The sequence below is a fragment of the Natator depressus genome, chromosome 12 (genome assembly GCF_965152275.1).
Source record: "Natator depressus isolate rNatDep1 chromosome 12, rNatDep2.hap1, whole genome shotgun sequence".
In the NCBI taxonomy this organism is placed as follows: Eukaryota; Metazoa; Chordata; order Testudines; family Cheloniidae; genus Natator; species Natator depressus.
This window is the reverse complement of record NC_134245.1, coordinates 34,801,693-34,827,704: the sequence shown is the minus strand read 5'-3', so window position 1 is coordinate 34,827,704 and position 26,012 is coordinate 34,801,693. Positions and strand designations below refer to the sequence as shown.

The following is a 26,012-nucleotide window of genomic DNA, read 5'->3' as shown; positions in this document are numbered from 1 at the left end:
GGATGCAACATTTATCATTCTATAGTTATACCTGAGTGTTTATATCTTCAGTGTAATGGATAAATAGACTTAGTTGGTCCAGTTTTTAAACCAGCTTATTGATGGTAAAAACTTAAATAAATGTTTGCATGAATTATACTGCTTTTGTCCAATGTTGAGATAAAAATCGTGAGGATGCAGAGAGGTAAGTCTCCTTCTGTGTTCACCTCATTTGATTCAGTTCCATAATGACACACTGCCCAGGTATTGTGTGCCTGGCTGTATCCCACTCTTGAATGTGGTTGGTTAATGGATGATGATAGGTGCCATGCGCTGATGTGACTGAATTCCCTCTTTTTATGCATAATTCACAGTGGTGATCTTGATTTTTTTTTTTTTTTTTGTAAGTGGCATAGCTGTCATGAGCCTTATCAAGGCAGGTTTAGTTCAAAAGACTATTTTATTTGTAGCAAACAAAATCTAAGAAACTGAGTAGAATAGTCCCAATTTTCAGTTCAGGAAGACCAAAGAATCTGAACATAAACATTGACCAAGGCATTGTATACACACTGAATAGAAAAAGGAGTACTTGCGGCACCTTAGAGACTAGCAGATTTATTTGAGCATACGTGTTTATGAGCTACAGCTCACTTCATCGGATGCATATGCTCAAATAAATTTGTTAGTCTCTAAGGTGCCACAAGTACTCCTTTTCTTTTTGCGGATACAGACCAACACAGCTGCTACTCTGAACACTGAATAGAGGGTAGTATAAAGAAAAGAACACCCTGCAAATATTGAGGAATTTGTATTCAGAGTTAGTATTCTAAGGTAAAACAGCAGAATCATGACTAACGGCCCAGAGAAAATGACTAGACTCTTCATAGACTAGTTGCTAAGAAACAGTAAATGTCTTCCTGGTAGACTCATAGAAGATGATAGATACTTCTGACCCAGCTGCAGAACTGTTTAGACATATCTAGCAACAAAAGTTCAGCTGTGGACTATGTTGGTGGTAACTATATAGTTCTTCCCCTGTGGGTATGCAAAAATGCTTTTTGGTGTTCTGAGTCTGCTGTCTGACAGGATGCGTACTCCCTTTTCCTTCAGCTAATGCAGCCATGGAAGGACAACCCCACCTATATAGGTGGCCCTAAGAAAGTATTGTGTGCCTAAAATGGACTGCTGTCTTTGCCTTAAACTCTTATATAAGACCTGCAGATCAGCGCAAAGTGCACTGCAAAATAAACAGTTTGCTGTTATTGATTTAGACCCAAGTGGCTACTAGTATTGAGGGTCTGATTAAAAATAGCCATGAATGCCTATAACCTTTGTGCACTTTGAAATGTCTTTAGTAGGGCTGTTGATTAATCATAGTTAATTTTGAGTTTATTGCATGAGTTAATTGCCATTAAAAAAACTGCAGTTTTAATCACATTGTTTAACAATAGACTACCGATTGAAATATATTGAATATTTTTGGATGTTTTCTCTACATTTTTAAATATATTATTTCAGTTTGAACGCAGACTACAAAGTGCACGCTGCTCACTTTACATTTTTTGATTTATAATTTTTACAGTGGAAATATTTGTAATCAAAACAGTATTTTTCAGTTCACCTCATACAATAATGCAATCTCTTTATTGTGAAAGTGCAACTTACAAATGTAGAATTCTTTTTACATAGCTGCGCTCAAAACCAAAACAATATAAATTTAGAGCCTACAAGTCCACTCAGTCCGACTTCTTATTCAGCCGATCGCTAAGACAAACACGTTTGTTTACATTTACGGGAGATAATGCTGCCGGCTTCTTATTTACAGTGTCACCTGAAAGTGAACAGGCATTTGCATGGCACTTTTGTAGCCAGCATTGCAAGGTGTTTACATGCCAGATATGCTGAACATGCGTATGCCCCTTCATGTTTTGGCTACCATTCCAGAGGACTTGCTTCCATGCTGATGATGCTCATTAGGGAAAAAAAAAAAAAAAGCATTAATTAAATTTTTACTGAACTTCTTGGGGGAGAATAGTATAGAATAGTCTCCTGCTCTGTTTTACACGCATTATGCCATGTATTTCGTATTATAGCAGTCTCAAATGATGACCCAGTACACGTTGTTCGTTTTAAGAACACTTTCACTGAAGATTTGACAAAACGCAAAGGTACCAATGTGGGATTTCTAAAGATAGCTACAGCACTCAACTCAAGGTTTAAGAATCTGAAGTGCCATCCAAAATCTGAAAGGGACGAGGTGTGGAGAATGCTTTCAGAAGTCTTAAAAGAGCAGCTCTCCAATGCAGAAACTACAGAACCCAAACCATCAAAACAGAAAAAAATCAACCTTCTGTTGGTGGCATCTGACTCAGATGATGAAAGTGAACATGGGTCGGTCTGCACTGCTTTGGATTGTTATTGAGCAGAACCTGTCCGCATGGACACGTCCTCTGGAATGGTGGTTGAAGATGAAGTGGCAGATGAATACACCAAGAAAATCTTTCCTGTGTAGACAAACCCTTAGAGGGAGTGAGGATTTGGTTAAGTTGTCCAGCAAGGAAGCCTTAGGAGCAGGTAGCCTTGATAGAAAGAGCTTTGGCTGACACATTTTGGTATCCTTTGATTTGCCAGTAAAGCAAACCTCAGGAAAGGAGTAAATGTGGACTCCTTACAGTGTGCATAGACTGTTCAAAACAAGGTGGAAAAACCTCTTGCTTACAATGGAAAACAGTACCAAGTTACTTGCTTAATCTGCTGCACTCTTTTCCATGCATGACGCTACAGTAGCATACATGAGGCAGAAAACTGCTGGAGATAGGCCTGGGAGCCTACTCTCAGTACAGGGGTCTTACCCCTGGCATTGGAGCTGGTAAGAGCTTTATAGCATGTTCCCACAACTTGTCCTCTGTCATGGGTGAGGCCAGAGTCCCCATAGCCAATAGAGGGATCTCGGAAACAACCATGTTTATTAGAGCCTCCCTGACTAATTTACACTGTGGGCTGTGTAGAATATGCCCCAGATATGTAGCGCACAAATGTGACTTAAAGCCACTTATGCCCCCTTCTATTTCCTAGCCCCATTCCTGTGGTTAGCACAAATGGAAGAACAGAGAATCTGGGCAACTGTGGTGTAATTTGGAACAAATACGATGTTCCTTCAAGTACATTGATTTTCAGTAGATACAATATGTATTTCATAAATATTTCTGTACCAGTAACGTGTAAACAGAAAGTTAATGGAAAATATATTAATTACTTAGAACAGTTTTCAGTAGAGGAAATTATATAAAAATTTCACCAAAGAGAGAGAAGAACAGTTTGGAGTTGTGCCCATATACAGGAAACTTTAATATTTTGCTGTGTCCTGAATTTTTAAACAAGCTCCATCTTGTTAAACTGAGAGCTGAAGTTCAGATTTTGATAGCCAGAAGTTACTTTGCCAGTTTTTTAATGATCTTTTTCTAAATCTATTAAGTATCAGTGTTATCTATGGAATGGTTTCATCGGGAGTAGTTGAAGTTTGGGGGTTTTGTTTGAAATATGTAGAGTGTAAGAGCTGTGTGGGGAGGCTTGCAAAATATCATATTGTGCTTGAGTTAAACTAGTACTCTTGGTCCCTAAGGTTTTTTTTTTTTTTTTTTTTGCAGTGTCTACGTTGCAAAGAAAAACCTACCGCATCTGGTGTTCACAGCCTGGGACAGTTGATTCGGGCTCCCACGATTCGGGCTGCGGGGCTAAAAATAGCAGTGTAGACATTAGGATCTCAGGCTGGAACAAGGGCTCTGAAACCCGGGGAGCAGGGAGGGTCTGGGAGCCTAAGCGCCAGCCTGAGCATATTCACTGCTATTTTTAGTTCTGCTGAGCCCTGCAAGTGCTCTGAGACTTGGTACGGTGGGTTTTACTTTGCAGCGTAGACATAACTTTTATGAGATTAAACTCTTATTTTTCTTTTTGTGCGTGCGCACGTGTCTTTTGTTTCATTTTTTACTGAGGAACTTTGGAGGGCTCTGATTATATTCAGAGCTTCCAATACGTGAAGTGTCCTTTTTGTTCACCTTCCCTCCCATGTCACTCTATCCCTTTTCTATTGAAGATGAGACAGCCTCCTCAGTAAAACCTGGTATTCATAAATAGAATAGTAAAGTCCTTTGTTTGTATTTAAGCTGCATTTAAGTTAATGAAATGGCTAAACATCAGAAAACATTACGTAAGGTTCTGTTGCTGCAGTGCTTATCTTTTAAAGGCAGGCTGAAGAGTATAATCAAAAACACCACAAACTATGATGCACTTACAACTTAACAGATTCCTTTATCATTGATTTTTTTCCCCCCTTATTCCTCTGCAACAAAAATAGAAAAAAAACGTTTTTCTTTTCATGACAAAGTAACTTGTTCAGTTATGAAAGTCTGGGTGCCAAATTTAATTTTCTGTATGTTTTCTTATTCCATTTATGCAACTTGCTTGAATAGCTGGATTCTCTTGCAGTTTGGGACCCTATGAGAGTTAATTCTATTTCCCCTTTATGGCCTCTCTCTCATTTTTTCACTTAGGCGTTGTGTGTGTGTGTGTATCTATCTGCCTAATGACTGATAAAGGAACAGAATTGCCTATTAATTTTTTGTCACGTATTACATTACTTGCTGGTTGTATGGAAATGATATTTATTTGAAGTCTCATCTGTGGCAGATATTTAATAGAACCCTTAATAGCCTCTGCTCTAGAATCCCACACTCTGCAGACAATAGCATTCGTGGTTCTCTGGAAGTCTGTGTCCCTGCTTCCCACCAAATGGCAGGAATTCAGTATTTCAGCTATAGTGACTAGTGGGAGAGTGTGCTTCTCTAAGGAATGTGCTTAAGAACATAAATATGTACTTTGAGATAAACTTCATTTACATAATTTCTGTTGTGTTGTGCATTTGTTTTTCAGTCATATTAGGTGTTTATTAACATAATGCTTATGAACATAATTTTGTACAGTCCTGCTAATTAGGGCATAGATCAGATGGAAGTGCAACCGAAAGAAAACTACCTGCTGTCATACATTGCTGGAAAATGACACCTGATATTAAATCTGAGAGAATTTCATCTAGGAAGGAAGGCCAACAAAGTCTGGCTGGCTTCGAATTTTGACTCCTAGATGAAGATTCATATTTGACTTCTTTCCTCTCTATGTGGCGAAGGATATGTGACCTTTTTAGATCTACAGTAGGGCTTAGGTAGTATTGTAAAATACGTGCCTCAAAAAATCCCAAACAACTTTCCATTTCAGCACATGTATGCCACTAAAACCCTAATACTTTGGGGTGTGTGATGGGGGTTGAGACTCACCACCGTGGCACCTTCTGTTGGTACCTCCGGGAATTAGCTCAGTCCATGTGGAGCACCCTTTGCCAATGGTGTCCCGTCAGTCTCTCGCCCTCTGTTGGCATCTGGACCCGCGTTGCTCCCTTCTCACAGAGTCCTATTCAGAACACTGCCCTACAGCAGTGCCCCCTAGTCCATGCTCACCCCCTTCCGGGGGGGGCATTAATAGCAGTCTTTCCGCTTCACTCCAGCCACAGTGGCCAACCACCCCCACTAAAGTCTAACTCCTTCTGTCAGGGGTCGGGTGCAGTCCGCTATGACCACTTCTAACAGCTGGGTGTAATACAATGGGGAAGGGGGGGGAGGGAGACCCAAGCCCAGGGACCCTCTGGCAGCAACCTCCTTGCCCTCCTTCGCTCCCCTTGTCCGCCTCTCCATCCTGGGTCACTTCCCCTTTGGCCCCTTTGCACCTTGTGGGCCCTTCTGTCAGGGCCTGCAGCTTGGCAGGTACCAGGCTAAAGTTCCTAATTGCCTTCTATGATGAGATAACTGGTTCTGTGGATGAAGGGAAAGCAGTGGACGTGTTATTCCTTGACTTTAGCAAAGCTTTTGACACGGTCTCCCACAGTATTCTTGTCAGCAAGTTAAAGAAGTATGGGCTGGATGGATGCACTACAAGGTGGGTAGAAAGTTGGCTAGATTGTCGGGCTCAACGGGTAGTGATCAATGGCTCCATGTCTAGTTGGCAGCCGGTATCTAGCAGAGTGCCCCAAGGGTTGGTCCTGGGGCCGGTTTTGTTCAATATCTTCATTAATGATCTGGAGGATGGTGTGGATTGCACCCTCAGCAAGTTTGCGGGTGACACTAAACTGGGAGGAGTGGTAGATACGCTGGAGGGTAGGGATAGGATACAGAGGGCCCTAGACAAATTGGAGGATTGGGCCAAAAGAAATCTGATGAGGTTCAACAAGGACAAGTGCAGAGTCCTGCACTTAGGACGGAAGAATCCCATGCACCGCTACAGACTAGGGACCGAATGGCTAGGCAGCGGTTCTGCAGAGAAGGACCGAGGGGTGACAGTGGACGAGAAGCTGGATATGAGTCAACAGTGTGCTCTTGTTGCCAAGAAGGCCAATGGCATTTTGGGATGTATAAGTAGGGGCATTGCCAGCAGATCGAGGGACGTGATCGTTCCCCTCTATTCGACATTGTTGAGGCCTCATCTGGAGTACTGTGTCCAGTTTTGGGCCCCACACTACAAGAAGGATGTGGAAAAATTGGAAAGAGTCCAGCGGAGGGCAACAAAAATGATTAGGGGACTGGAACACATGACTTATGAGGAGAGGCTGAGGGAACTGGGATTGTTTAGTCTACGGAAGAGAAGAATGAGGGGGGATTTGATAGCTGCTTTTAACTACCTGAAAGGTGGATCCAAAGAGGATGGATCTAGACTATTCTCAGTGATAGCAGATGACAGGACAAGGAGTAATGGTCTCAAGTTGCAGTGGGGGAGATTTAGGTTGGATATTAGGAAAAACTTTTTCATTAGGAGGGTGGTGAAACACTGGAATGCGTTACCTAGGGAGGTGGTGGAATCCCCTTCCTTAGAAGTTTTTAAGGTCAGGCTTGACAAAGCCCTGGCTGGGATGATTTAGTTGGGGATTGGCCCTGCTCTGGGCAGGGGGTTGGACTAGATGACCTCCAGAGGTCCCTTCCAACTCTGATATTCTATGATTCCCTTCTGCTCCCCCGAGCCTGCCTAGCGCTGCACTGTCCCAGGTGCTGGTCTCCTCACTCAGGAGGCAGACCTTCCCCTTGAAGGTCTAGGAGAGACTGCCTGCTTCTCACCAGGGCAGCCTTTATATAGGGCCTAGCCTGGCCCTGATCGGCTGCCTCTTGCTCAGCCCTGATTGGCTCTCTAACAGGCCCTCCGTGATTGGCTGCCGCCTTGTGCAGCTGCTCTGGCCTGCTGTACCCCAATCTGGCATGGGAGTGGGGCAGCTGCCCCATTACAGGGTGAAAGACTGCTTTGTTCTAGGGTCCTTGAACAGTCTCTACTGTGTCTGCTTTATCACTGGATCATGGCAGCCTGAGAAGTTTATGCATTGTCTAACATAGTAAAGGCTAAACTTGTGGGTGGGAAGAAAGTGAGAGGGAGATTTTTGAATATGCAGATTTTTTTTATGTGAAGGAAAATGTGGCTAACTTGATTGAGTCTGCAAATGAGGTCTGGGAAAAAAGCGAAGATTTGGGGATTTACCTTGCAAACTCCATTACTGTGATGATTATCAACAACTTTGCTTTAGGAGTTTTTCTAGGAAGAACTAATTTAATTATAACTTTAGGTGGATTAGTGTAGATTGGCTGCAAGAAGAGTCTGGAATTGCAAAAGCAGAGTTTTACTAGCATGGTGTTTTAAGGGATAAAACATAGCTTTTATCACAAAAACCATCTTCATTTTGGATTATTTATAGCAATTACCTTGGCCAACAGCGTTTTCCTTTGATGTGTGCCTTTTAAAAACATTTCTACTTTTATCTTTGTTAGGACATTATAGGAAATGTTCACACACTTTCAGAAACTGTTTCAAGAAATGCTGGGGGGAGGGATAGCTCAGTGGTTTGAGCATTGGCCTGCTAAACCCAGGCTTGTGAGTTCAATCCTTGAGGGGGCCATTTAGGGATCTGGGGCAAAAATTGGGGATTGGTCCTGCTTCAAGCAGGGAGTTGGACTAGATGACCTCCTGAGGTCCCTTCCAACCCTAACCTTCTATGATTCTATGAAATAGTTGTTTATAAAAATCTTCTAGTGAACTAGGGTGCAACGGAGAATTATTTTTATCTGAGTGTTGTACATAAGTTAAATAGACCAGTTAATCATCCTAAAAGTCTGTGGCTCAACTGTTCTTAATTGTAAAAAATGCCCTGTTTATGATAGTCTCTGTTCAGGCAGCTAGTAGTTTGATGCTTTTTAAATATGAGTACAGTGTAATATAAACTACTGTAAAAAAAAAAATTAGCCACAGAACATCACTGCAGGAGATCCATACTTTGGTTAAGGTTAAGAATTACCATTTCAGTCTGGAAAGTAATTCTGCATCTGCAATCTTCTGTAACATAGATAGATGAAAGCAAATGAAGATAAAATTCATTACTTTTTGAAATTATTCGACAGTGTACTTCTGTGTGTATTGTTTAGTGTGTGCATATTCTGTGTGTATTAACCCCTTTGCTGAATTTTATATTCATATGTTGCTGCTTCACTCTTTCGTTCTCAAAAAAAATTTCAGATTTACATGGGATTTAGGCAGATGACTTCTATTAACCTCTGCGTGTGGTCACATCCTATTTAAAGGTTTAAATCTTCTATCCTGAGGTCTGGAGATCTAGTAATGGGATATGATGCATATTGTGGAAAAGTTTGCTATGGGGATTTTGAGCTACAGCAGCCTTAAAATTGTATTTCTTTTGGTTTAGTCTACAGAAAAGTGATAAACTTTCAGGTTACGTTTTTAAGTTCACTATATTTTGTTTGCTGGTAAAAACTATTGCTGAAAACCAGGTTTAAGACTAAACGCAATGAAGGATCTATTGTATTTATCTCAGTGTTCTCTTAGAACTGGTTTTTTGGAAGGGCTAAGTTATAGAAGTGAAATATGAAGTCCATAACTTACACTAAGTGAATTTTTTAGCAGCAAAAAGATCTCAGAAAAAAAGTGCTCACATTTCTTTGAAAAGTCTTTATTCTCCTTGTTGATGTTGAGCAGTTTCTCTTTTAAGGATCACATACATTTTACCAGTCATAATAAATGCTGTTACGTTATATAATGAATGATTGAAGTTACAAGGCTAGAATTAATAAAATGGTGCTCTTGGCATGCTATAAATTTGTCAATAGCTTTACATTATTTGCTAGCTCACTATTAACTAACAAAACTAAAGATAACTAGCTATGTTCATTTGTATATGGGGATACATTTCGTTTGATTCATTTCATTTTTTAGTTATTTTACTGGTATTGACCCTAATGTTGCAAACAGTTGTAATTGCTTAGACCCACATTGAAATCGGCGGAGAAAGATAACAGGCCAAAATGTTTCCTCTGCAAAATCTAAAAAAAAAAAATAGCATTCATGGCTCCCAAAGGTAGAGTTTTTAAAATGTGACCCTCATTAGATTTTTCCCCCCCACCTCATCTTCAACAGTTGCTGTCCATCTCCTTTTCTCTGCCTGTTCCTCCAGTTTTTTTGTTTCCTTTTTCTTCCTTCCCCTTAACCTGTTGTTCCCAATTTTATTTTACTCTTGAGCATTTCATCTTTTTCTCTGAAGCAAGGTGTTCGGTCATGTCAGGCATGTCTTGTATTAAAGTGCTTTATTAAAGGGAAGATAGGGAATTAAAATCTGATGCTCCAGAAGAAACTTTTCTTCTGCATCAGTATCTGGTATAACCCTAAGAATTGAAAGTAGAACACCTTACAAACTGTTATTGTACTACTAGCTAGATAGTTGTGCTTCCTGTGATTGGTCACAATTGAATCCACCTAAAACGAAAAAGAACAGGAGGACTTGTGGCACCTTAAAGACTAACACATTTATTTGAGCGTAAGCTTTCATGAGCTACAGCTCAAAGCAAAAGGGAAAAATGTGAGGCATATTCAAGCAACCAAAACCCCAAGGACCCATCTTCTATGTTCACAGGGGGGACAAAGGTCATGCTCAAATATGATTAAAACCAGAAGTTTAAACATTGTGCTAAAGTAATGTCTTTATGTTCTGAATTGCACATGCTCTGGTTTACAGCAACGCAGAGTGTTGCTGCTTATTTTTCCTGGTGGTTCCAGTACAGCCCCTTTGGGGTCTACCAGAGTAAAAGACAAGTAAATATTTATTGAATCCACATGTCTAATGCTGTAGTTCTGTACCCTGTAAAACATTTAATAGTGTGGAGTAAGGTTTTTGAGCCATGTCTGTTCCTACTATTGGTAACCTTTCTATTGCTGCCCAAATGCATATATATCTATATTGCAAACAATAAAAACAAAGATACCAGGGAAGAAAAGCATTACATGAGTTAGTGACTTGGATCTTTCAAATTGGATTATCTGAGGTGAAAGAGAATGATCAGGGGCAGTTGAACAGTTGAATTGCATGTGAACTACATATACAGTTTTGAAATTCTTCAAGTAGACCCCTGTGCGTTCCCAATAATGGGAGATGTGCTGGTGGTGTAGCAGGCTTAATGGAAACCTCTAAAATCTCCACCTGTTGGAGGACCCATGCACCCTCCCTTAGGGCCCCAAATGTTCTGCAGGCAAGGATATAAAAAGAAAGCCCCAAGAGCCTAGGTTTCATCAGACTGTGTGGTATTGTGCAGGCCAGGAACACTGGCTGAGTGTCAGATCTAGCTCTCTGGAAACAGTTTGCAAGTGCCTGCCTTTAGATAAATTAGTTATTAGGTCATAGTTGGTAGATAGTAGTAGAAAATTTGGGGGCCATTAGGCACAGACATGCTGGCAGTTGTTCTCAGATCTGTGATGGGAGATACTAAAGCTAAGAGACAGGAGTTCGAGATGTACTTTATGTTCAGTTTGTAATCCCCTCCCTGAACTGATCTATAAAATTGCTAGCCTCTCTTTCATATCACTTTCCAAGATCTGTTTTGCCCTGGTGCCCATATGAAACTTGCCAACAATTTATTGCTAGACTCAGAGGCCATCTTGCAGGTGACTGATGGGTAGTTAGGGAAAGCTAATATTATGGAATAAATTATGTAATAAAAATAAATTAATATTTATATAAAATGAGATTTGTCTCCTCAACCCACACCCTTCATAAGATGATTCCCATTTTAAAATGCAAGTAATTTGGGTCAGGGACCATGCCAATTACTGTGTTTAGAAAATGTTTTGCACAGTAAAGTCCTGATTAAAATCTCTTGACACAACCATAATATGCATATTTAATAACTAAATAATTAGACATTGGTAACATACACTGGGTGAGTATAAATATATAATCAAAATATAAAAAATGAGATGCAAATATCCTACACATGCCAACGTTATTAACTGGTATTTCTAAAATTATTTTTTGAGTTTTAAGTAGTTTTGGGATCTTTTTGAAGGAGACTGTGGGGCAAATTCATCCATGGTGTAAGTCCCTTGAAGTAACTGGAGCTATACCAGAAATGAATTTGCCTCCATAATTGTGGCAATGAAACTTTGCATGGAATAGTCAATGTACATAATTATATCTGCCCCTCAACAGTGTGCTCATATGTGATGCAATATATAGCTGTCTTAAATTTATCCTTCTTGAGATACAGGTCACTTAAATCCTGATTGTTCATTGGAAGTCTTTGCAGACCTTACGCAGCCAGGGAATGAGTACCTTTGTTGTTTGAATAAATCAAACCTACCCATTCATTTTTTTTTTTTTCTTAATGAGATTTATTCTTTATGCGGCAGAATCTTTTGAAAACTTATTTTTATCATGTTCAGCTTCTAACAGGGGGAATACAGAAGGACGGTAATATATAGCACATTACAACTAAAGATCTTGTAACTTGGCATACAAAGTTATTTGTGTTCTTTAATGCGTGTCATCGTGACATGAAGCTGGTGAGCACCTCTTGTATTTAAATGATTTCTGATGATTAAATATCTGTTTGCTAGTGATCTAGAAAACGGTGCGTGGTGGTTCATTTTATATTCATTTAAAAAAAAAGTGTTCCTTTAGGCACGATAGAGCAGCACTAGAGAATGAATGAAATATTGGGGGGATTCTATGGAAACCTGGTTACTGATTGCAATACAGAATACTCTGAAGGTCAGACAGAGTATGGCAATAAATTGGAACAAACTCAAGTGTTGCAACATCAGAGAGAGTTTTACTCTATTTTCCCTAGAGGTCAGTGTGCTGATATACTACAACATTTCAAGGATTGCTATCCCAACTAGTTTATCCGTGAACACTATTCCCTACCATTTCTTTGAGGGGCATCTGTCTAAAGCAGAAGCATGCATATGTGAGTTGTGCTAACTGCCAGTGTAGAGATGTGGGTTGCCAAGGTTTACAAGCAGACTCAGCTAAGCTTTTTTCACCTGACCTAGTAATCTTGGTTCTGGAGGTAACAATACAGAAAAGGTCCTTCCTGCTTTGTCAGTGCTATAGGTAGCACTGGAATAGATAATACTTACCCCCTTTATTCTTTGTGCATCCAGCAGTGAAGAGGTGGTTAAAACAGTTCCAAAAACAGTAGTGAACAAAGAGTAATATAGAAGTGACATTACACAAAGTAAAACTATTTCTCCATGTTTATTCCTATTCCCATTCCCCCTCCTCCCCCCCCCCCCCCCCCCCCGGTTTCTCACACATTCTTGTCAACTGCTGGAAATGGCCTACCTTGATTATCACTACAAAAAGTCCCCCCCATTCTCCCCCCGCTCTCCTGTTGGTAATAGCTCACCTTACCTGATCACTCTTGTTACAGTGTGTATGGTAACACCCATTGTTTTATGTTCTTTGTGTATATAAAATCTCCCCACTGTATTTTCCACTGCATGCATCCGATGAAGTGAGCTATAGCTCACGAAAGCTTACGCTCAAATAATTTTGTTAGTCTCTAAGGTGCCACAAGTACTCCTTTTTTTTTTTTTTTTTTTAGAAGTGACTTAAAAATTCTTCAGTGATTTTCTTGCTTCTTAGAATATCTTGCCACTTGTCCACCAGGTTTAAAAAGAGTATGTATGAATGCTGACCGTAATGCTGACGTAATGATGTTAACTTCCTAATATGTGAGCTGCTTAGTATTCAGCAGAGATCGAGACAGAATATTACATGAGACATTCAATCTGAAAACCTTCTCCTTGATTTGTTTTTGGCATCCAAATTGATGCATCTGAGCAAACACGTGATTTGAGATTCAGTTCTTGTCAGTGTTAGAGACCACTCAGATGCTGTTCTGGTGTGTCCTTTTCAACTTAACTGTTTTGGGTTCTAATCTGCAGTGCACTGTGGAGAATGTCTGCATGGTATCTTGTAAACATTTTCATCATTTTAGACCTAGATGAAAAGGATTTCTATTTATTCAAGCTTCAGATGATTTGCAGTCAGCTTTCTCAAATGGACCCAAGAATTTGCTTAAAACTTTCAGTGTGGTAATGGTAAAAAATAAACAAAAAATCGTTAATGAAATAGATGGCCTTATCCCAGATTGTTATCTTGCACCCAGTTTATTCAAAGTAATGAGTCAGTTTTTCTCTTCCTGTTTCCAGGAAATGAATGGCATGCTAAAGAGCATGCTTTCAGAATGGTTTTCTACCGGATTCCTAAACCTGGAACGAGTCACCTGGCAGTCACCTTGTGAAGTGCTTCAAAAGATTAGTGAGTAAGTGCCAAGAATTTCCAATGTCTGTTGAAGTAGTTTGAACAATGCGTTGGCTCTTCTGCAGACACTTGTGCAGGTCCCAACTCAAGAAATTGCATTCCTATGCTCTACTGCAAAGTATGATTAAAGAATTGCAACCTTACACATACTATTTAGCACATACGTTGATTTTAACAGAATTATGTAGATCATAAACAATATCCTTGGGGCGTGAGATGATTCATTCTTATGGTCTTATTCAACATAATTAGAGCTGTAGGCTCTGGGAGAGTATGCTTAGAGCCAAGAAGAATCTTTCTTGTGATGGCCATAAAAGACACACAAGTCTATTCTGCTGCTGGTGAACTCTACATAGTAAGAAGTCAGTATAGTGTACCAAGACGATACATCTAATCAAATATTATTGTAATTCTTCAGCAGTCATGTACAGTGGTCATTTTAAGTATGCAGAACTCAGTGTAAAATTTACAGTTAAAGCTTTGTTATCCAGCATGTTCAGGGAATGGGTAAGTCAAAAATTCCAATTAACTCACAGGGAGGGAGTTTGGATGCAGGAGGAAGCTGGAGGTTGAGAGGCAGGAGTGGGTGGGAGGTGGGAGGAGGCTCGGGGCAGAGGGTTGTGGTTTGAGCTGCCGGATCCGGGCGGTGCTCCCCTCAGGCAGCTCCTCGCAAGCTGTGACCTGTCCAGAGAGGCGCAGCCAGGCAGCTCTGCACGCTGCCTTCGCCTGCAGGCACTGCCCCCGCAGCTCCCATTGGCGCGGTCCCCGGCCAATGGGAGCTGCGGAGCCAGTGCTCGGGGTGAGGTGGGGGCAGCGCACGGAGCCTGTACCTCTGCCTAGGAGCATTGACTGTGGCCAATGGGAGCTGCGGGGGCGGTGCCTGTGGGCAGAGGCAGCACGCGAAGCTGACTGGCTGCGCCTCTCCGGACACGTCGCTGCTTGTGGGGAGCTGCCCAAGGTGAGTGCCGCTCGGATCCGGCAGCCCACACTACAATCCCCTGCCCCGGATCCGGCACCCCAAAACTCCTCCCAGAGCCCAACCCCCTGCCCCGAGCCCCCTCCCCCATCCAAACTCCTTCCCAGACCCCGTACCCCCTCCTGAAATGCTGGTTTATAGAGCTTTCTGGTTTGTAAAGTGCCGGATAACACAGCTTTTCTTGTAAATTGAGGTCAAGTTTATACAAGTGCCTTGACAATCAACAATATTTATTTGTATCTTCCTGTCTTGTATTCAAAATTTCATTGATTCCATTGGAAATGTATGAAGCAAAGTTCTATTGTGCTGAATTTTTTTTGCCATACTTTGAACTCTAAGAAAAGCTTTAAAGAAAACAACATCTCTAAAGAAAGAGTTGTGAGGGCAGGCAACTTCATCTGTTCTTTGTAACACAAAGAAAGTAAAATGGTGATACAAGCTAGGTCTGCAAAACAAAAATAAGTAATAGAAATCCAAGTCTTCCAAACTAGAGACTGGAGCATAAGAATTTTAAGACTAAATTTTGTTCAATGAGTATTTAAAAAGATGAACACAAATTCCCTCAGTCTACAGAAACTTCTTAATAAAAGTTATTTAGTTTAATTAAGACTATATGTGATTAATCTGTGGATACTGATAAATTAAAGGATTTGAATAGAGTACTAAAACTGGTTAAGGAGAGACTTCACGTTCTTGTTTCACTGTTTTACATGAACCCTTTTGAAATATTAATTTATAAAACCTTTCACTAATATCTAGATTCCTTTTTATAAAAAATGACACCATTCTGTGTGCATGCAACAAAAGTATTCGCAATAGGATGGGATGAGGAGGTTGGATTTTTAAATTGTATTTGAAAATAGCATTCCATCAGGATAGACAGTAATACTGTGAGGAACCATTTTGCGCTTAATGTGTAGTGCTTTTCATCCAAAGCTTTCAAAGTTCTTTACAAGGGCGATCAAATATTTTCTCTATTGTACTGTTGGGGAAACTGATGCCTGAGGGGATGTGATATACCCAAGGTCATTCAGTGAATCAGTGGCATAGTGATCTAATCTGATCTCCTATGTAAAATACAAACTGCAAGCTGGAATTTATGTTCCAGAGAAGGCTGTAGACAGACAGAGTGTGTGTGTGTGTGTGTGTGTAAATGAGATATATTTTACAAAATCTATTATGTTACAGTTTGAGGGTGAATTTCATTTATAGCCTGATCCTGCCCTATTGATGTCAATAAGAGTTTTGCTATTGACTTTAATGGGAGCAGCATTGGGTTGATACAGTGGGTTGAGTGAAGTCTGTCTTTTTAGATGAAAATCTTAATTTTTTTAACCTCCTATTCAGTTCTGAAGCGGTGCATCCTGTCAGAAATTGGATTGATATGAAGCGTCGAGTTGGGTCATATAGAAGGTGCTACTTTTTTGCCCACTGTGCAATCCCCGGGGAACCATTGATAGTCTTGCATGTAGCACTAACCAATGAAATCTCCAGCAGCATCCAGGTACAGTCAGCGTATTCTATACCTACTCCAATGTTTAAATTGCTAAATAGGCTTGTTTAAAAAAGGTTGGTTCAGAATGGATCGGAAGTCTGTGTTAAACTCTCATTTTGAAAATCCAAGTTAAGTTCTTGGTGCTACTAATGGCACTTCTTATTTTTTCAAGAATAATTCAGTGAGTTAATGATTTAGGTGATGTATGTGAATTGTAATACAGTCTTTAGAATAAGTGGCAGGAATCTTTGTTCATTGAAGAAAAAGGTCTATTTTGGTGGTTGTGTTAATGATATCTGCCAGTAATGGGTGGTTGCTCTCTTTCCCTCCCCCCCCCCTTCCTATAGTAATGATTAGAGAGCTAGCTTTCAAAGTACAGTGAAAGCTGTGTTGTCTGGCACTTTACCAACCGGCAAGCTCTATAAACCGGCTATAAATTTCTGGTCTTCATTGAAAGTCTGGTTGGCGCAGGCTCTCTACCTGGCACCGGGTGGCTCCCTGAAAGCGGCAACATGTCCCTGCTGCTCTAGGCAGAGGAATGGCCACGGGGGATTTGGAGTGCGGGATGTAGTGATTAGAATATCTTTTATACTGTGCTAGAGTTTGACTTTGTCTCAATAGATTGAATACATTAAGAGAATGGAAAAAACTGTCAACGTTATTAATAAATTAAAAAGTAGTAAAATGAAATACATCTTGTGGTGATGGTGACTCTTATTAATTTTTTAATTCTTCTTTCACAGGCCATAGTGAAAGAGGTTCCCCCTCTAGAAACAGAAGATATGAACAAAATTACTACAGCCATTTTCTATTCAATCAGTTTGACGCAGCAGGGACTTCAGGGTGTAGAACTGGGGACTCACCTCATCAAACGAGTTGTTAAAGAATTACAGGTAGGTGTGGTAAATTACACTTTGGGGTATTATTCTGCCAGAGTCCTTTTTTTCGGTAGTCACTGTGCCTCATTGCTCAAGATGTAGAGCTGCCATGGATTCCCATTAAGCCTTTGATGACCTTCCGAGGGCTGAAAAATCTTTTTCCCATCTGTATTTAGTAAATCGGCACTAAACCTTAATATTGGCTCTTTGATTTTCTATTTTTTAAAAAATATGTGATCTCTTCAACTCGTTTGGTAGCTTTCTTTAGCAAAATACCTCTTAGCTGACCTAGTTACAAGGGATTTTTCTTATCTGAATGCAGATTTTTTTCTCAGTGCATTATAGTATGTTTTGTCATTGATATTATATAGAGAGAGAGAGACACACACACCTCTTCTTTGTTTTTGGAAACTAATAAGTTAGATGTTTGAGGTTCAGATTTTAAAAATAATGAAGTTAGAAGGGCTTAGGAGCTGATATAGAAGGTGTAAAATAAGACCTCTTGTGGTCCAAGTCCAGGGTACAACTCCTTTTCCTCCTCCTCTTCCTAAAAATGTCTTTTATTTACCTGATTGTTTTAAACTGTTGAAGTTGAACTCTTAGTACAGATAATTTAACTTCTACATTGGTGCAGAATGTAGTATTTTGATATAGTACAGAGAACTGTGGAATGGAATATTGCAGATAAGTCTAGGTCCATATTAAAGTAATTGCAACTATTTATTTATCATTGGCAATTTCTTTGCATTGTTACTAACATTTCACTGCAAGGTGAACAACTAACTGATCAACATGTCTCCTATTCTAATTAGAGCTGATCGAAAAATGGAGTGAGCGAGTGTGTGTGTGAGCAGAAATCTTCCCTTTTTAAAATTTCCCAACCACCTCTAATTATAATAAGAGAATAGCACTCTATTGTGCACCCAAATAATTGATGTGGAGTATGGATTGTATAAGAATTTAGAAATAGTATGTGAAAACACTACTGCATTTGGGCTATCAGTTGCGTTGTAATTGTAAATAAAATGTCTGTGTCTGCTATTTTACCTATTGTAACAAACACATCCACCATTCTAGACTCTTGGAGAAGAGTTTATTTTTCTTGTAGCTGTTAGGAATAACTATTGGAGGATCTGTTCTTCCAATTAAGCTGAATTAACATTTTCAGTTTAGTGAGATAGGGTATTGGAGCATATACACACAGATACACAAGTCCTGACATAAATTGGAGCTATCAGAAATGCATATATTCTGACTCTCCTGTTTTAATCAGAAACATATACATCATGAAGTAGTTGAACTTCAGTGTGTCAGTTAGTTTTGTAAAGAATTTAAACAAAAGAATAATGCATTAATCCTTAGTGTTGCATTAAACAATTGCTTTGAACTGTAAGCAAGGTAGATAAAATATAGTGAAAGCATTAATAGTATAAGAAATGTTTAGTATGAAACAATACTCTTACTGAGAGAGGCATTAGAAAATCCTGACTTCTCATTTTATTAGGTAATATTTAAGCAATCTTGACATGTGCTCAGGCACTTATGTTCCCAGGGATTGCCCAGAATCTGTTGTTGTTGTGAGTTCTGGAAAAATTTGGCTTTCTGTTACTGGATTAACTTCTGTATGAACTTGGTGTTAGGTCAGACGCTTAGGTTGTCAACTTCTTAAAAAGTAACGTTTTAGTCAACAAAATAAAATATTAAAAATGCAGTCACGTTTGCTTTTTTCAAGATGGTACTGAAAAGTCAGTGCAAATCTATCAATTTAAATGTAGGGCCTTATCTTACTCGCACTTGTTGGAAACAGAAGTAGGCTGTTTAATGCCTGAGAGAGGCAAACAGGCCTCTCTTTCACTGTAACGATCTTTTTGTAGATGTAGAGACTAAAGAACTTAATCACAAGAGTATCTGGAAAAGATGGGGAGTGAAATTTACGTACAGTGTTATAACCGAGTCATGCAAAGTGGTGTTCTCCCTTGATTTTAATGACAGCTGAAGATTCTCAGCAACTTTGAGAATTAGACCCTACAAAGTTAGAAATCCTTTAGTGTCCTAAATTGGGATTCATAGTGTTGTTACATAGTGAAATTCAAAATCCAAGCATTCTGGGCATTAAACATTTTAATTTTGGCTTTAGACAGGCACTTAGGAAGTTGTCTCATTAAAAGTTTAGCTTGCTCATGTTAAGTGTCAAACTAAATTACTGAGTTTTGCTCTACTTGCTGGGTGTCATTCCCATAGATAGTTAGGCAGTAATATTATTCTCATGCCTTGATTTTAAAAAATAATCCTTGGGGAGAATAAACAAAGAGAGTATAATGACAATATGAGAAAATATGTACTATTATTTGTTTGTTTACACTCCACTATATTTGATTAATTCCAAATCACTTAATTTCAAGCCTCTGTAACTTTTAATTTCCTAAGGAAATGACCATGTTCTGAATGTTGCCATCTTGAAAATGTTTAAATGTAAAAATTAGTGAGAACCTGATAGCTGAGCATTTGGCAGAATACTGGAGCTATATTTTAACTGTGTATTGGAATTTGGAAAATTTTAGGAACAAATTGATCATCTGTACATAGGGTTTCTGAACAATGTGTTTATTTTGGAATACAGTCTCTGTGCTTTTATGTATCAGTGTACTGAAGATTTTGATTATGTAATCATAATTTGTAAAAGCTCTTGTGATGGATGGCTATGAGCTGTTTTCTGTTACTCTTGGCGTGTTCTGTGACTAGTTTTTAGGTCAGATGTAATAGGGAAATATATTTGATGAAAAACAAAATAAGTGAGCAGAGGGAACACATTTCTCAAAAAAACCCCAAATCTTCGTGTTTGAACTATGCAAGAGAAATAGTTCTGGAGAAATTTTTCTGGAATTTTACAGTACACTTAGGGCAGCTCTGTAGCTAGTTAAGTTACAAATGAATTCTTGCCAATGTGTTGGAAATAGAAATACTTTTGGTGGATTCGCATTATGGAATAAGTATAATGACATATTTCTTGAAGCAAGGTCTTTATAGATTCTGATATTCACCACTGTGGAAATACTAGTACAGTCTGAAAAAGGCCACTATTTTTTTTTATAATGTAGGGGGTTGTGTGAATTGTATTTTTTTTTCCACCTTCTTGGTTTTCAGACAACTGAAACATTTTTGCTTAATCATAAAAAATAATAACAGAATAAAAACCCAAACAGGGAATCAAACTGAGAACAGATGTGGCTGATTTCAGCCCAAAAATGAAGAGATGTGGGGGAGAATATTAGCAACTGAAAATCAACCTGTAGAATGGAAAAAACTTGACATTAATTTTAGACTTCACAACACGCATCTGTGATTATGCATTGTATTCATACGTGTTGAAGAATGTTACATAAATATTTATCAAATATTTGTCAAATATTTGTCAATACATACATATTTGTCAATTTATTCCTTTTCTTTGTAAAGTGCTTTGAGATCTACTTATGAAAAGCTCTGTATGAGAGAGAAATGATATTATTTGCATATTCAGTAGTTTTTAGATTTAAATGGCACGTGGGGTCACCATCAGTTTTACCATATTTCAATCTGCTCTAATGTCATAAAAGAATAACCTTTCAGCAGACTACAAACTGAGTTGAAAGCTTGTTCAAAATGTTAAGAACTGAATGATTTATGAAACATATTTTCTCTTTTTCTGGGGGAATTTTTGTGAAATTCAAAGTTCTTAATTGCCTCAGACTGAAAAACTTGGATTTCATTTCATCTTATATTTCCCAGAAAGTTTTATTATTAGAAAGATGAAATGGGCTTAAGTATGTCAGAAGAGCAGTTAAAGTTTCCCAGCAACCTATTCTTTGTTGTCTTTTATTCAGGAAATTGTACATGGGTTGGGTAATCACAAACTTCAGTAGAATCAAGAAGAAAATGATTGAAGTTTCTTCAGAAAGAAGTAATATAGGTATAGCATCACTGTATCGAATGTAAAACACCTCAGTCTGTTGCAGCTCCACTGGCAACTACACAACTCAGATTTAATGTAATGAATAGCAAAAGGCCAAAATGGTGCTGATTTGCTTGAAAAGAAAGGTTTATGACCAAAGAACAAGTCAAGGTGTCAGCTCGCCAAATGATTTGGATGAAGAGGCAGCAAATGCTATTCATTCAAATGAAACAAATGTCTTAGTCCTGGATATTCCAGAGGGGATGGACGAAATTTTTCTGGAATTTTACAGTATGCTTAGGACAGCTCTGTAGCTAGTTAAGTTACAAAGAGACCCATATGTCTTTCGAGTAACATTTACAGTATTGGTAAACTCCCCTTCTCTGGAATAAATTGGTGAAACATAAATTTATTAGAATTTATTAAAATAGTCACACTCTGTGGAGAACAGAAGCATGAAAATATATTTAATAATTATTCAATATACCTCACTTGTCATTGTTGCAGGACTATGTCATTCTAGATCAGAGGTTTAAACCATATTTGTTTAAACAAAAATATTCTCCCCTCTGCAAATGTTGTTTAATGTGGAACTATTTCACCTGCTTTATAGAACGCGTGTTCTCCTAAAAGTCTGGTCAGGCAGTGCTTAAAATTTTTGGTGATGCTGGAAACTACATTATTTAAACAAATAAAAAAGTGTTGTAGGAAAACCACTGAGAATTTGACCGATTCATGTGAGTAATTCAGATCTTATATCGTGTCCCAATACTGCTTCCCATCACATCTGTGCACATGTGATTGCCTGGTCATTGCAGTCCACCAGGTCACTGGAAGAGCATGTGTGCTCAACAGCTGGCATCACAGGAGATGCTTCATATTTTGAGGCTCTCTGCCGCAGTTACAGGTATTGGGGCCAATGATGTAGCCTGACTTGATCATCGCATCTCTAGACTGGGCAACTCCAGTGCGGAGTCATTGAAGTCAATACCATGTAGTCCAGAGCTGACCTGCATTGGATGGTAGGTGCTTGACTATTGGGAGCCGGCTTCCTGAGAATGTTGTTTCATCTGCTAACCTTGGCTTTAGTTTTCTCAATGTGATCTCTAAAGGAGAGTGTGCGGTCGAGAGTAACACCAAGATATATAGGATTTATGGAATGAGTAAGTTTTTGTCCCAAGCCAGCTGCCATTGAGTTCACATTTGGCTACTTGGTTTTTGAGATGGAATGCACTGTCTTGCATCTTTGCTGGCTTTACATACAGTTGGTTGGCTGCATATTACTTGTCTAGGGTGTTTAGTGTATTCACCAGAGTACTGTCTAATATGCCAAACTCCTTGGGCTTTGTGGTGATGTACAGATTATCTGTGTAGATAAAGCATCTTGTGCCAGGGTAGCTTGACTGGTCATTTGTGTAGATGTGGAATAATGTAGGTGCTAAAACACTATTTAGCAATCCAGACTACCAAGGGTCAGTGTGCTGAAAATTTACTATCCTAGATATTCCTATTATATCATGACAGATTCTTCTATCGTTGCATGTAACACGATTAACATTAGTTGATTTTGAGTTTGTTGGAAGTGTTACCTTCTCTGATAGAGGTTGGAACGATGGCCTCCTTTGCCTATCATTAAAATGCCACATGCTGCTATGCTATGCAGCATTACTTGAGAAAGCATGATTCTGATGGAGATTTACACAAGAAGTTTGGAATTAATGTACTGAAAAATTAATTGTTTATATTACAGTGAGACAAAATTAGGAATGTATATACAGTTAGTCTTTCAACGTACTTTACCAGGAAGAGTATTAAATTACATAAATGAGATGCCTGGTACGCCTACATAATTGTGCTGTTTGTAAGAAAAGTGACCTAATTTTGGCAGAGTTGCCATGTAACGGAACAGCGTGTAGCTGCAAAGAGATGATATGCTATTATAATTTGTATGTTGTCCTCTTTCAGCTTTTTTGCATTAAATAAAGTAAAAATGAATGATGCAGCAGGTTCATTGATTTCTTGAAATTTCAGATTCACAGACAACCACCCTTCTTTCCCCATTCTTCTGGTCCCTTGTAAAGCTGCCTCATTGTACCTTATTCTAGCCACATGGGCAATCAATAACAATATATGATGTGTTGTGTTAACCTCGTTTCCCACACAATGGGGATATTTTTACTCTGTGTTTAAGCTCTAGAAGGAGAGTGTTTTGTCTCTCTGCCGTAGCCACTTCTTTTCTATTGTAGTGAAATATTCTCCTTGTCTACAAAAAGGCATCTCACTTTCTCCACCTCAGAACAGTATTTTGGTTTGTCTCCATGGTTTTGAATGAAAACCATTTCAAAAATAACTGGTATCAAAGGGAACCAATGTCTGAAAGCTGAAGTCAGACAAATTAAAATGAGACATTAGGCACGCTCTTTTAACAGTGGGGGTGATTAACCATTGGAAGAAACAATTAAGGAAATTGGTTAGATTCTCCATTTCTTGAAGTCTTTCAAGACTGGATGCCTTTCTGGAAGGTATGTTTGGAGAAAACATAAGTTATTGGGCTCAATACAGGGGTAAGTGGCTGAAATGTCATGACCTGTGATATATATGATGATCTAATAGTACCTTCTGGCCTTAAACTCTATGAATCTATGAAAAGCCACATTTTATCCCACGGCTGACTCCATTCTTATTTATTTATTTATTTTATTTTATTTTTGTAAGAACTCTTCCTTGTTTGGGTTCTAGCTATTCTATTTTTCTGCAGTGCCAAGATGCTAGTTGACTTGCAGACTTTAATTGGATCATGAAACTTTGCTTTGCACTTTTCTGTCTCCTCACATAACACTTCTACAGCCAAACTTTAAGAAGGAATGTTTAAACACTTAAAGAACTACCATTCTTAATGATTTCTTTTCAAGTTTTAATTAGTCCCAGATGATGTTGATCTTACAATACCGGAAACTGTCACAAGAATCCTGTAAAATTCTGTAGGCAAGCAAGATTAATAGATTCCAGCACCAGAGGGGACCATTGTGATCATGTAGTCTGACCTCCTCAATACAACACAGGCCACAGAGCTTCTCCAAAATTATTCCTAGAGCGTGTCTTTTAGAAAAACAACCAGTCATTAAAAATGCCAGTGATGGAGAATCCACCACGACACTTAGCAAACTGTGCCAGTGGTTAATTACCTTTACTGTTAAAAATGTATGCCTTATTTCCTGTCCGAATATGACTTGCTTCAACTTCCAGCCATTGTATTGGGTTATGTTTTCTCTGCTAAACTGAAGAGCCCATTATTAAATATATCATTCCCCATGTATAGATATTTATAGACTGTAATCAAGAGACCCCTAAACCTTCTCTTTTTTAACCTAAATAGGTAGATTCAAGAAGCTCAATCACTATAAGGCATATTTGTAATCCTTTAGTGATTTTCATGACTCTTCTTTGAGCCCTCTCCAATTTGTCAACATCCTTCTTGTATTGTAGACACCAGAACTGGACACAGTATTCCAGCAGCAGTCTCACCAATGCCAAGTGCAGAGGTATAATAATCTCTTTCCTCCTATTCAAGAGTCCCCTGTTCATGCCTCCAAGGACCTGATTAGACTTTTGGCCACAGTGTCTCACCGAGAGCTCATGTTCAGCTAATTATCCACCACGATGCCCAAATATTTTTCACAGTCACTGGTTCTCAGGATAGAGTTCCTCATCCTGTAAGTATGGCCTATGTTCTTTGTTCCTAGACAGCTGCATTTACATTTAGCCATATTGAAATACATATTGTTTGCTTGTGCCCAGCTTACCAAGCGATCCAAATCTCTTTGTATCAGTGACGTGTCCTATTCATTATTTACCATTCCCCCAATTTTTGGGTCATCTGCAGACTTTATCAGGAATGACTTTATGTCCTCTTCCAGGTCATTGATAAAAATATTAAATAGCATAGGGCCAAGAACTAATTCCTGTAGGAACCCACTAGAAACACTGAGTATCATTTGTTACCTGTGTTCTCCGGGAGTTGCATAGTGTTTAAAACTACACAGCAATAGTTTCCACCCATCCAAGTATTTCTGGGACTGTCTCACATTTTCAGGGTGAAGAAGCAGTCCTGCAAACCTCATTTTCAGGATGTCAGCTTTTTGTTTGTTTGTTTTTTTTTTAAATAACAAAAGGATCTATGCAACATACTGCTGACACTAAAATAGAACATAATGTTTCATCACAATGTTTCAGTGCAACGTCGTGTTCACATTTGTCCCGTTGGCCTTCTTAGTTATGCATAACTGTTCTACTGTTACCTTGCACCTCTCCCTTTTTTTGTGTATTGCATCTGTCTGGGGCAGAGAGTTCATTTTTTCTTTATTCAGCGCCTAGCACAACTGGGTCCTCTGCCTTGATTGGAGCTCTAGGTAATACGGAACTACAGTTAGGCCAGACTCTTATAAATGGAAGCCTTTTGACTCATTAAAGTAAAGAATATATAGGTCCTTATCCAATAATGTTGGAAAAACAAAAATTATCAATCCACTTGTCCATTCTCTTTTCTGTGGTGCCAAAAGTGCATTCATACCAGTCATGGTTTCCTTCTTCTCTCAGCTGCAGAAACAGAATATACTAGCTTCCTAAAGGAAATTAAAGCTGCAGGTGAAGAAATAATAAATATTTAAAATGTCGTCATAGTAATGACATTTCTAGGTGCGTATTGTCTTTGCTGGGATGAATACACGCTTTAAATCAATAAACTAGCAACTTAATGATCACAGTTTACTAGCTATTATATTTTATGAATGTTTCTCTCATATAGCACACTATATCCTGAAAAGATTTAATTTTCAGTATGAAATATGGTAATTTGCCAGGGGGAGGGGGGAAGGGAGAGAAAGGGGCTTACTCAGCAGGATACCAGTAGCATTTATATTAAAAAAATAATTTTTTTTGAATCATAGCAATCAAAATAAGGTGGTATCATAAATCCAGTTTTTGTTCTGAAACTCGGTCTGAATGAATGGCACCCCACTAATCAGTCTGTAATTTCTAACCAACTTCAAACAGGCTAATTC

General features: G+C 38.9%; 1 protein-coding gene across 1 annotated transcript in view; it reads left to right on the top strand.

Moving 5' to 3' along the window:
* Positions 1-26,012, top strand: part of MLYCD (malonyl-CoA decarboxylase) — a 51,366-nt gene that overhangs the window by 4,052 nt on the left and 21,302 nt on the right. The window contains exons 2-4 of the mRNA XM_074968839.1: positions 13,561-13,673; positions 15,996-16,152; positions 16,887-17,036. Of these exons, the coding sequence (XP_074824940.1) occupies positions 13,561-13,673; positions 15,996-16,152; positions 16,887-17,036 (420 nt within the window). The remainder of the gene's footprint in view (positions 1-13,560; positions 13,674-15,995; positions 16,153-16,886; positions 17,037-26,012) is intronic.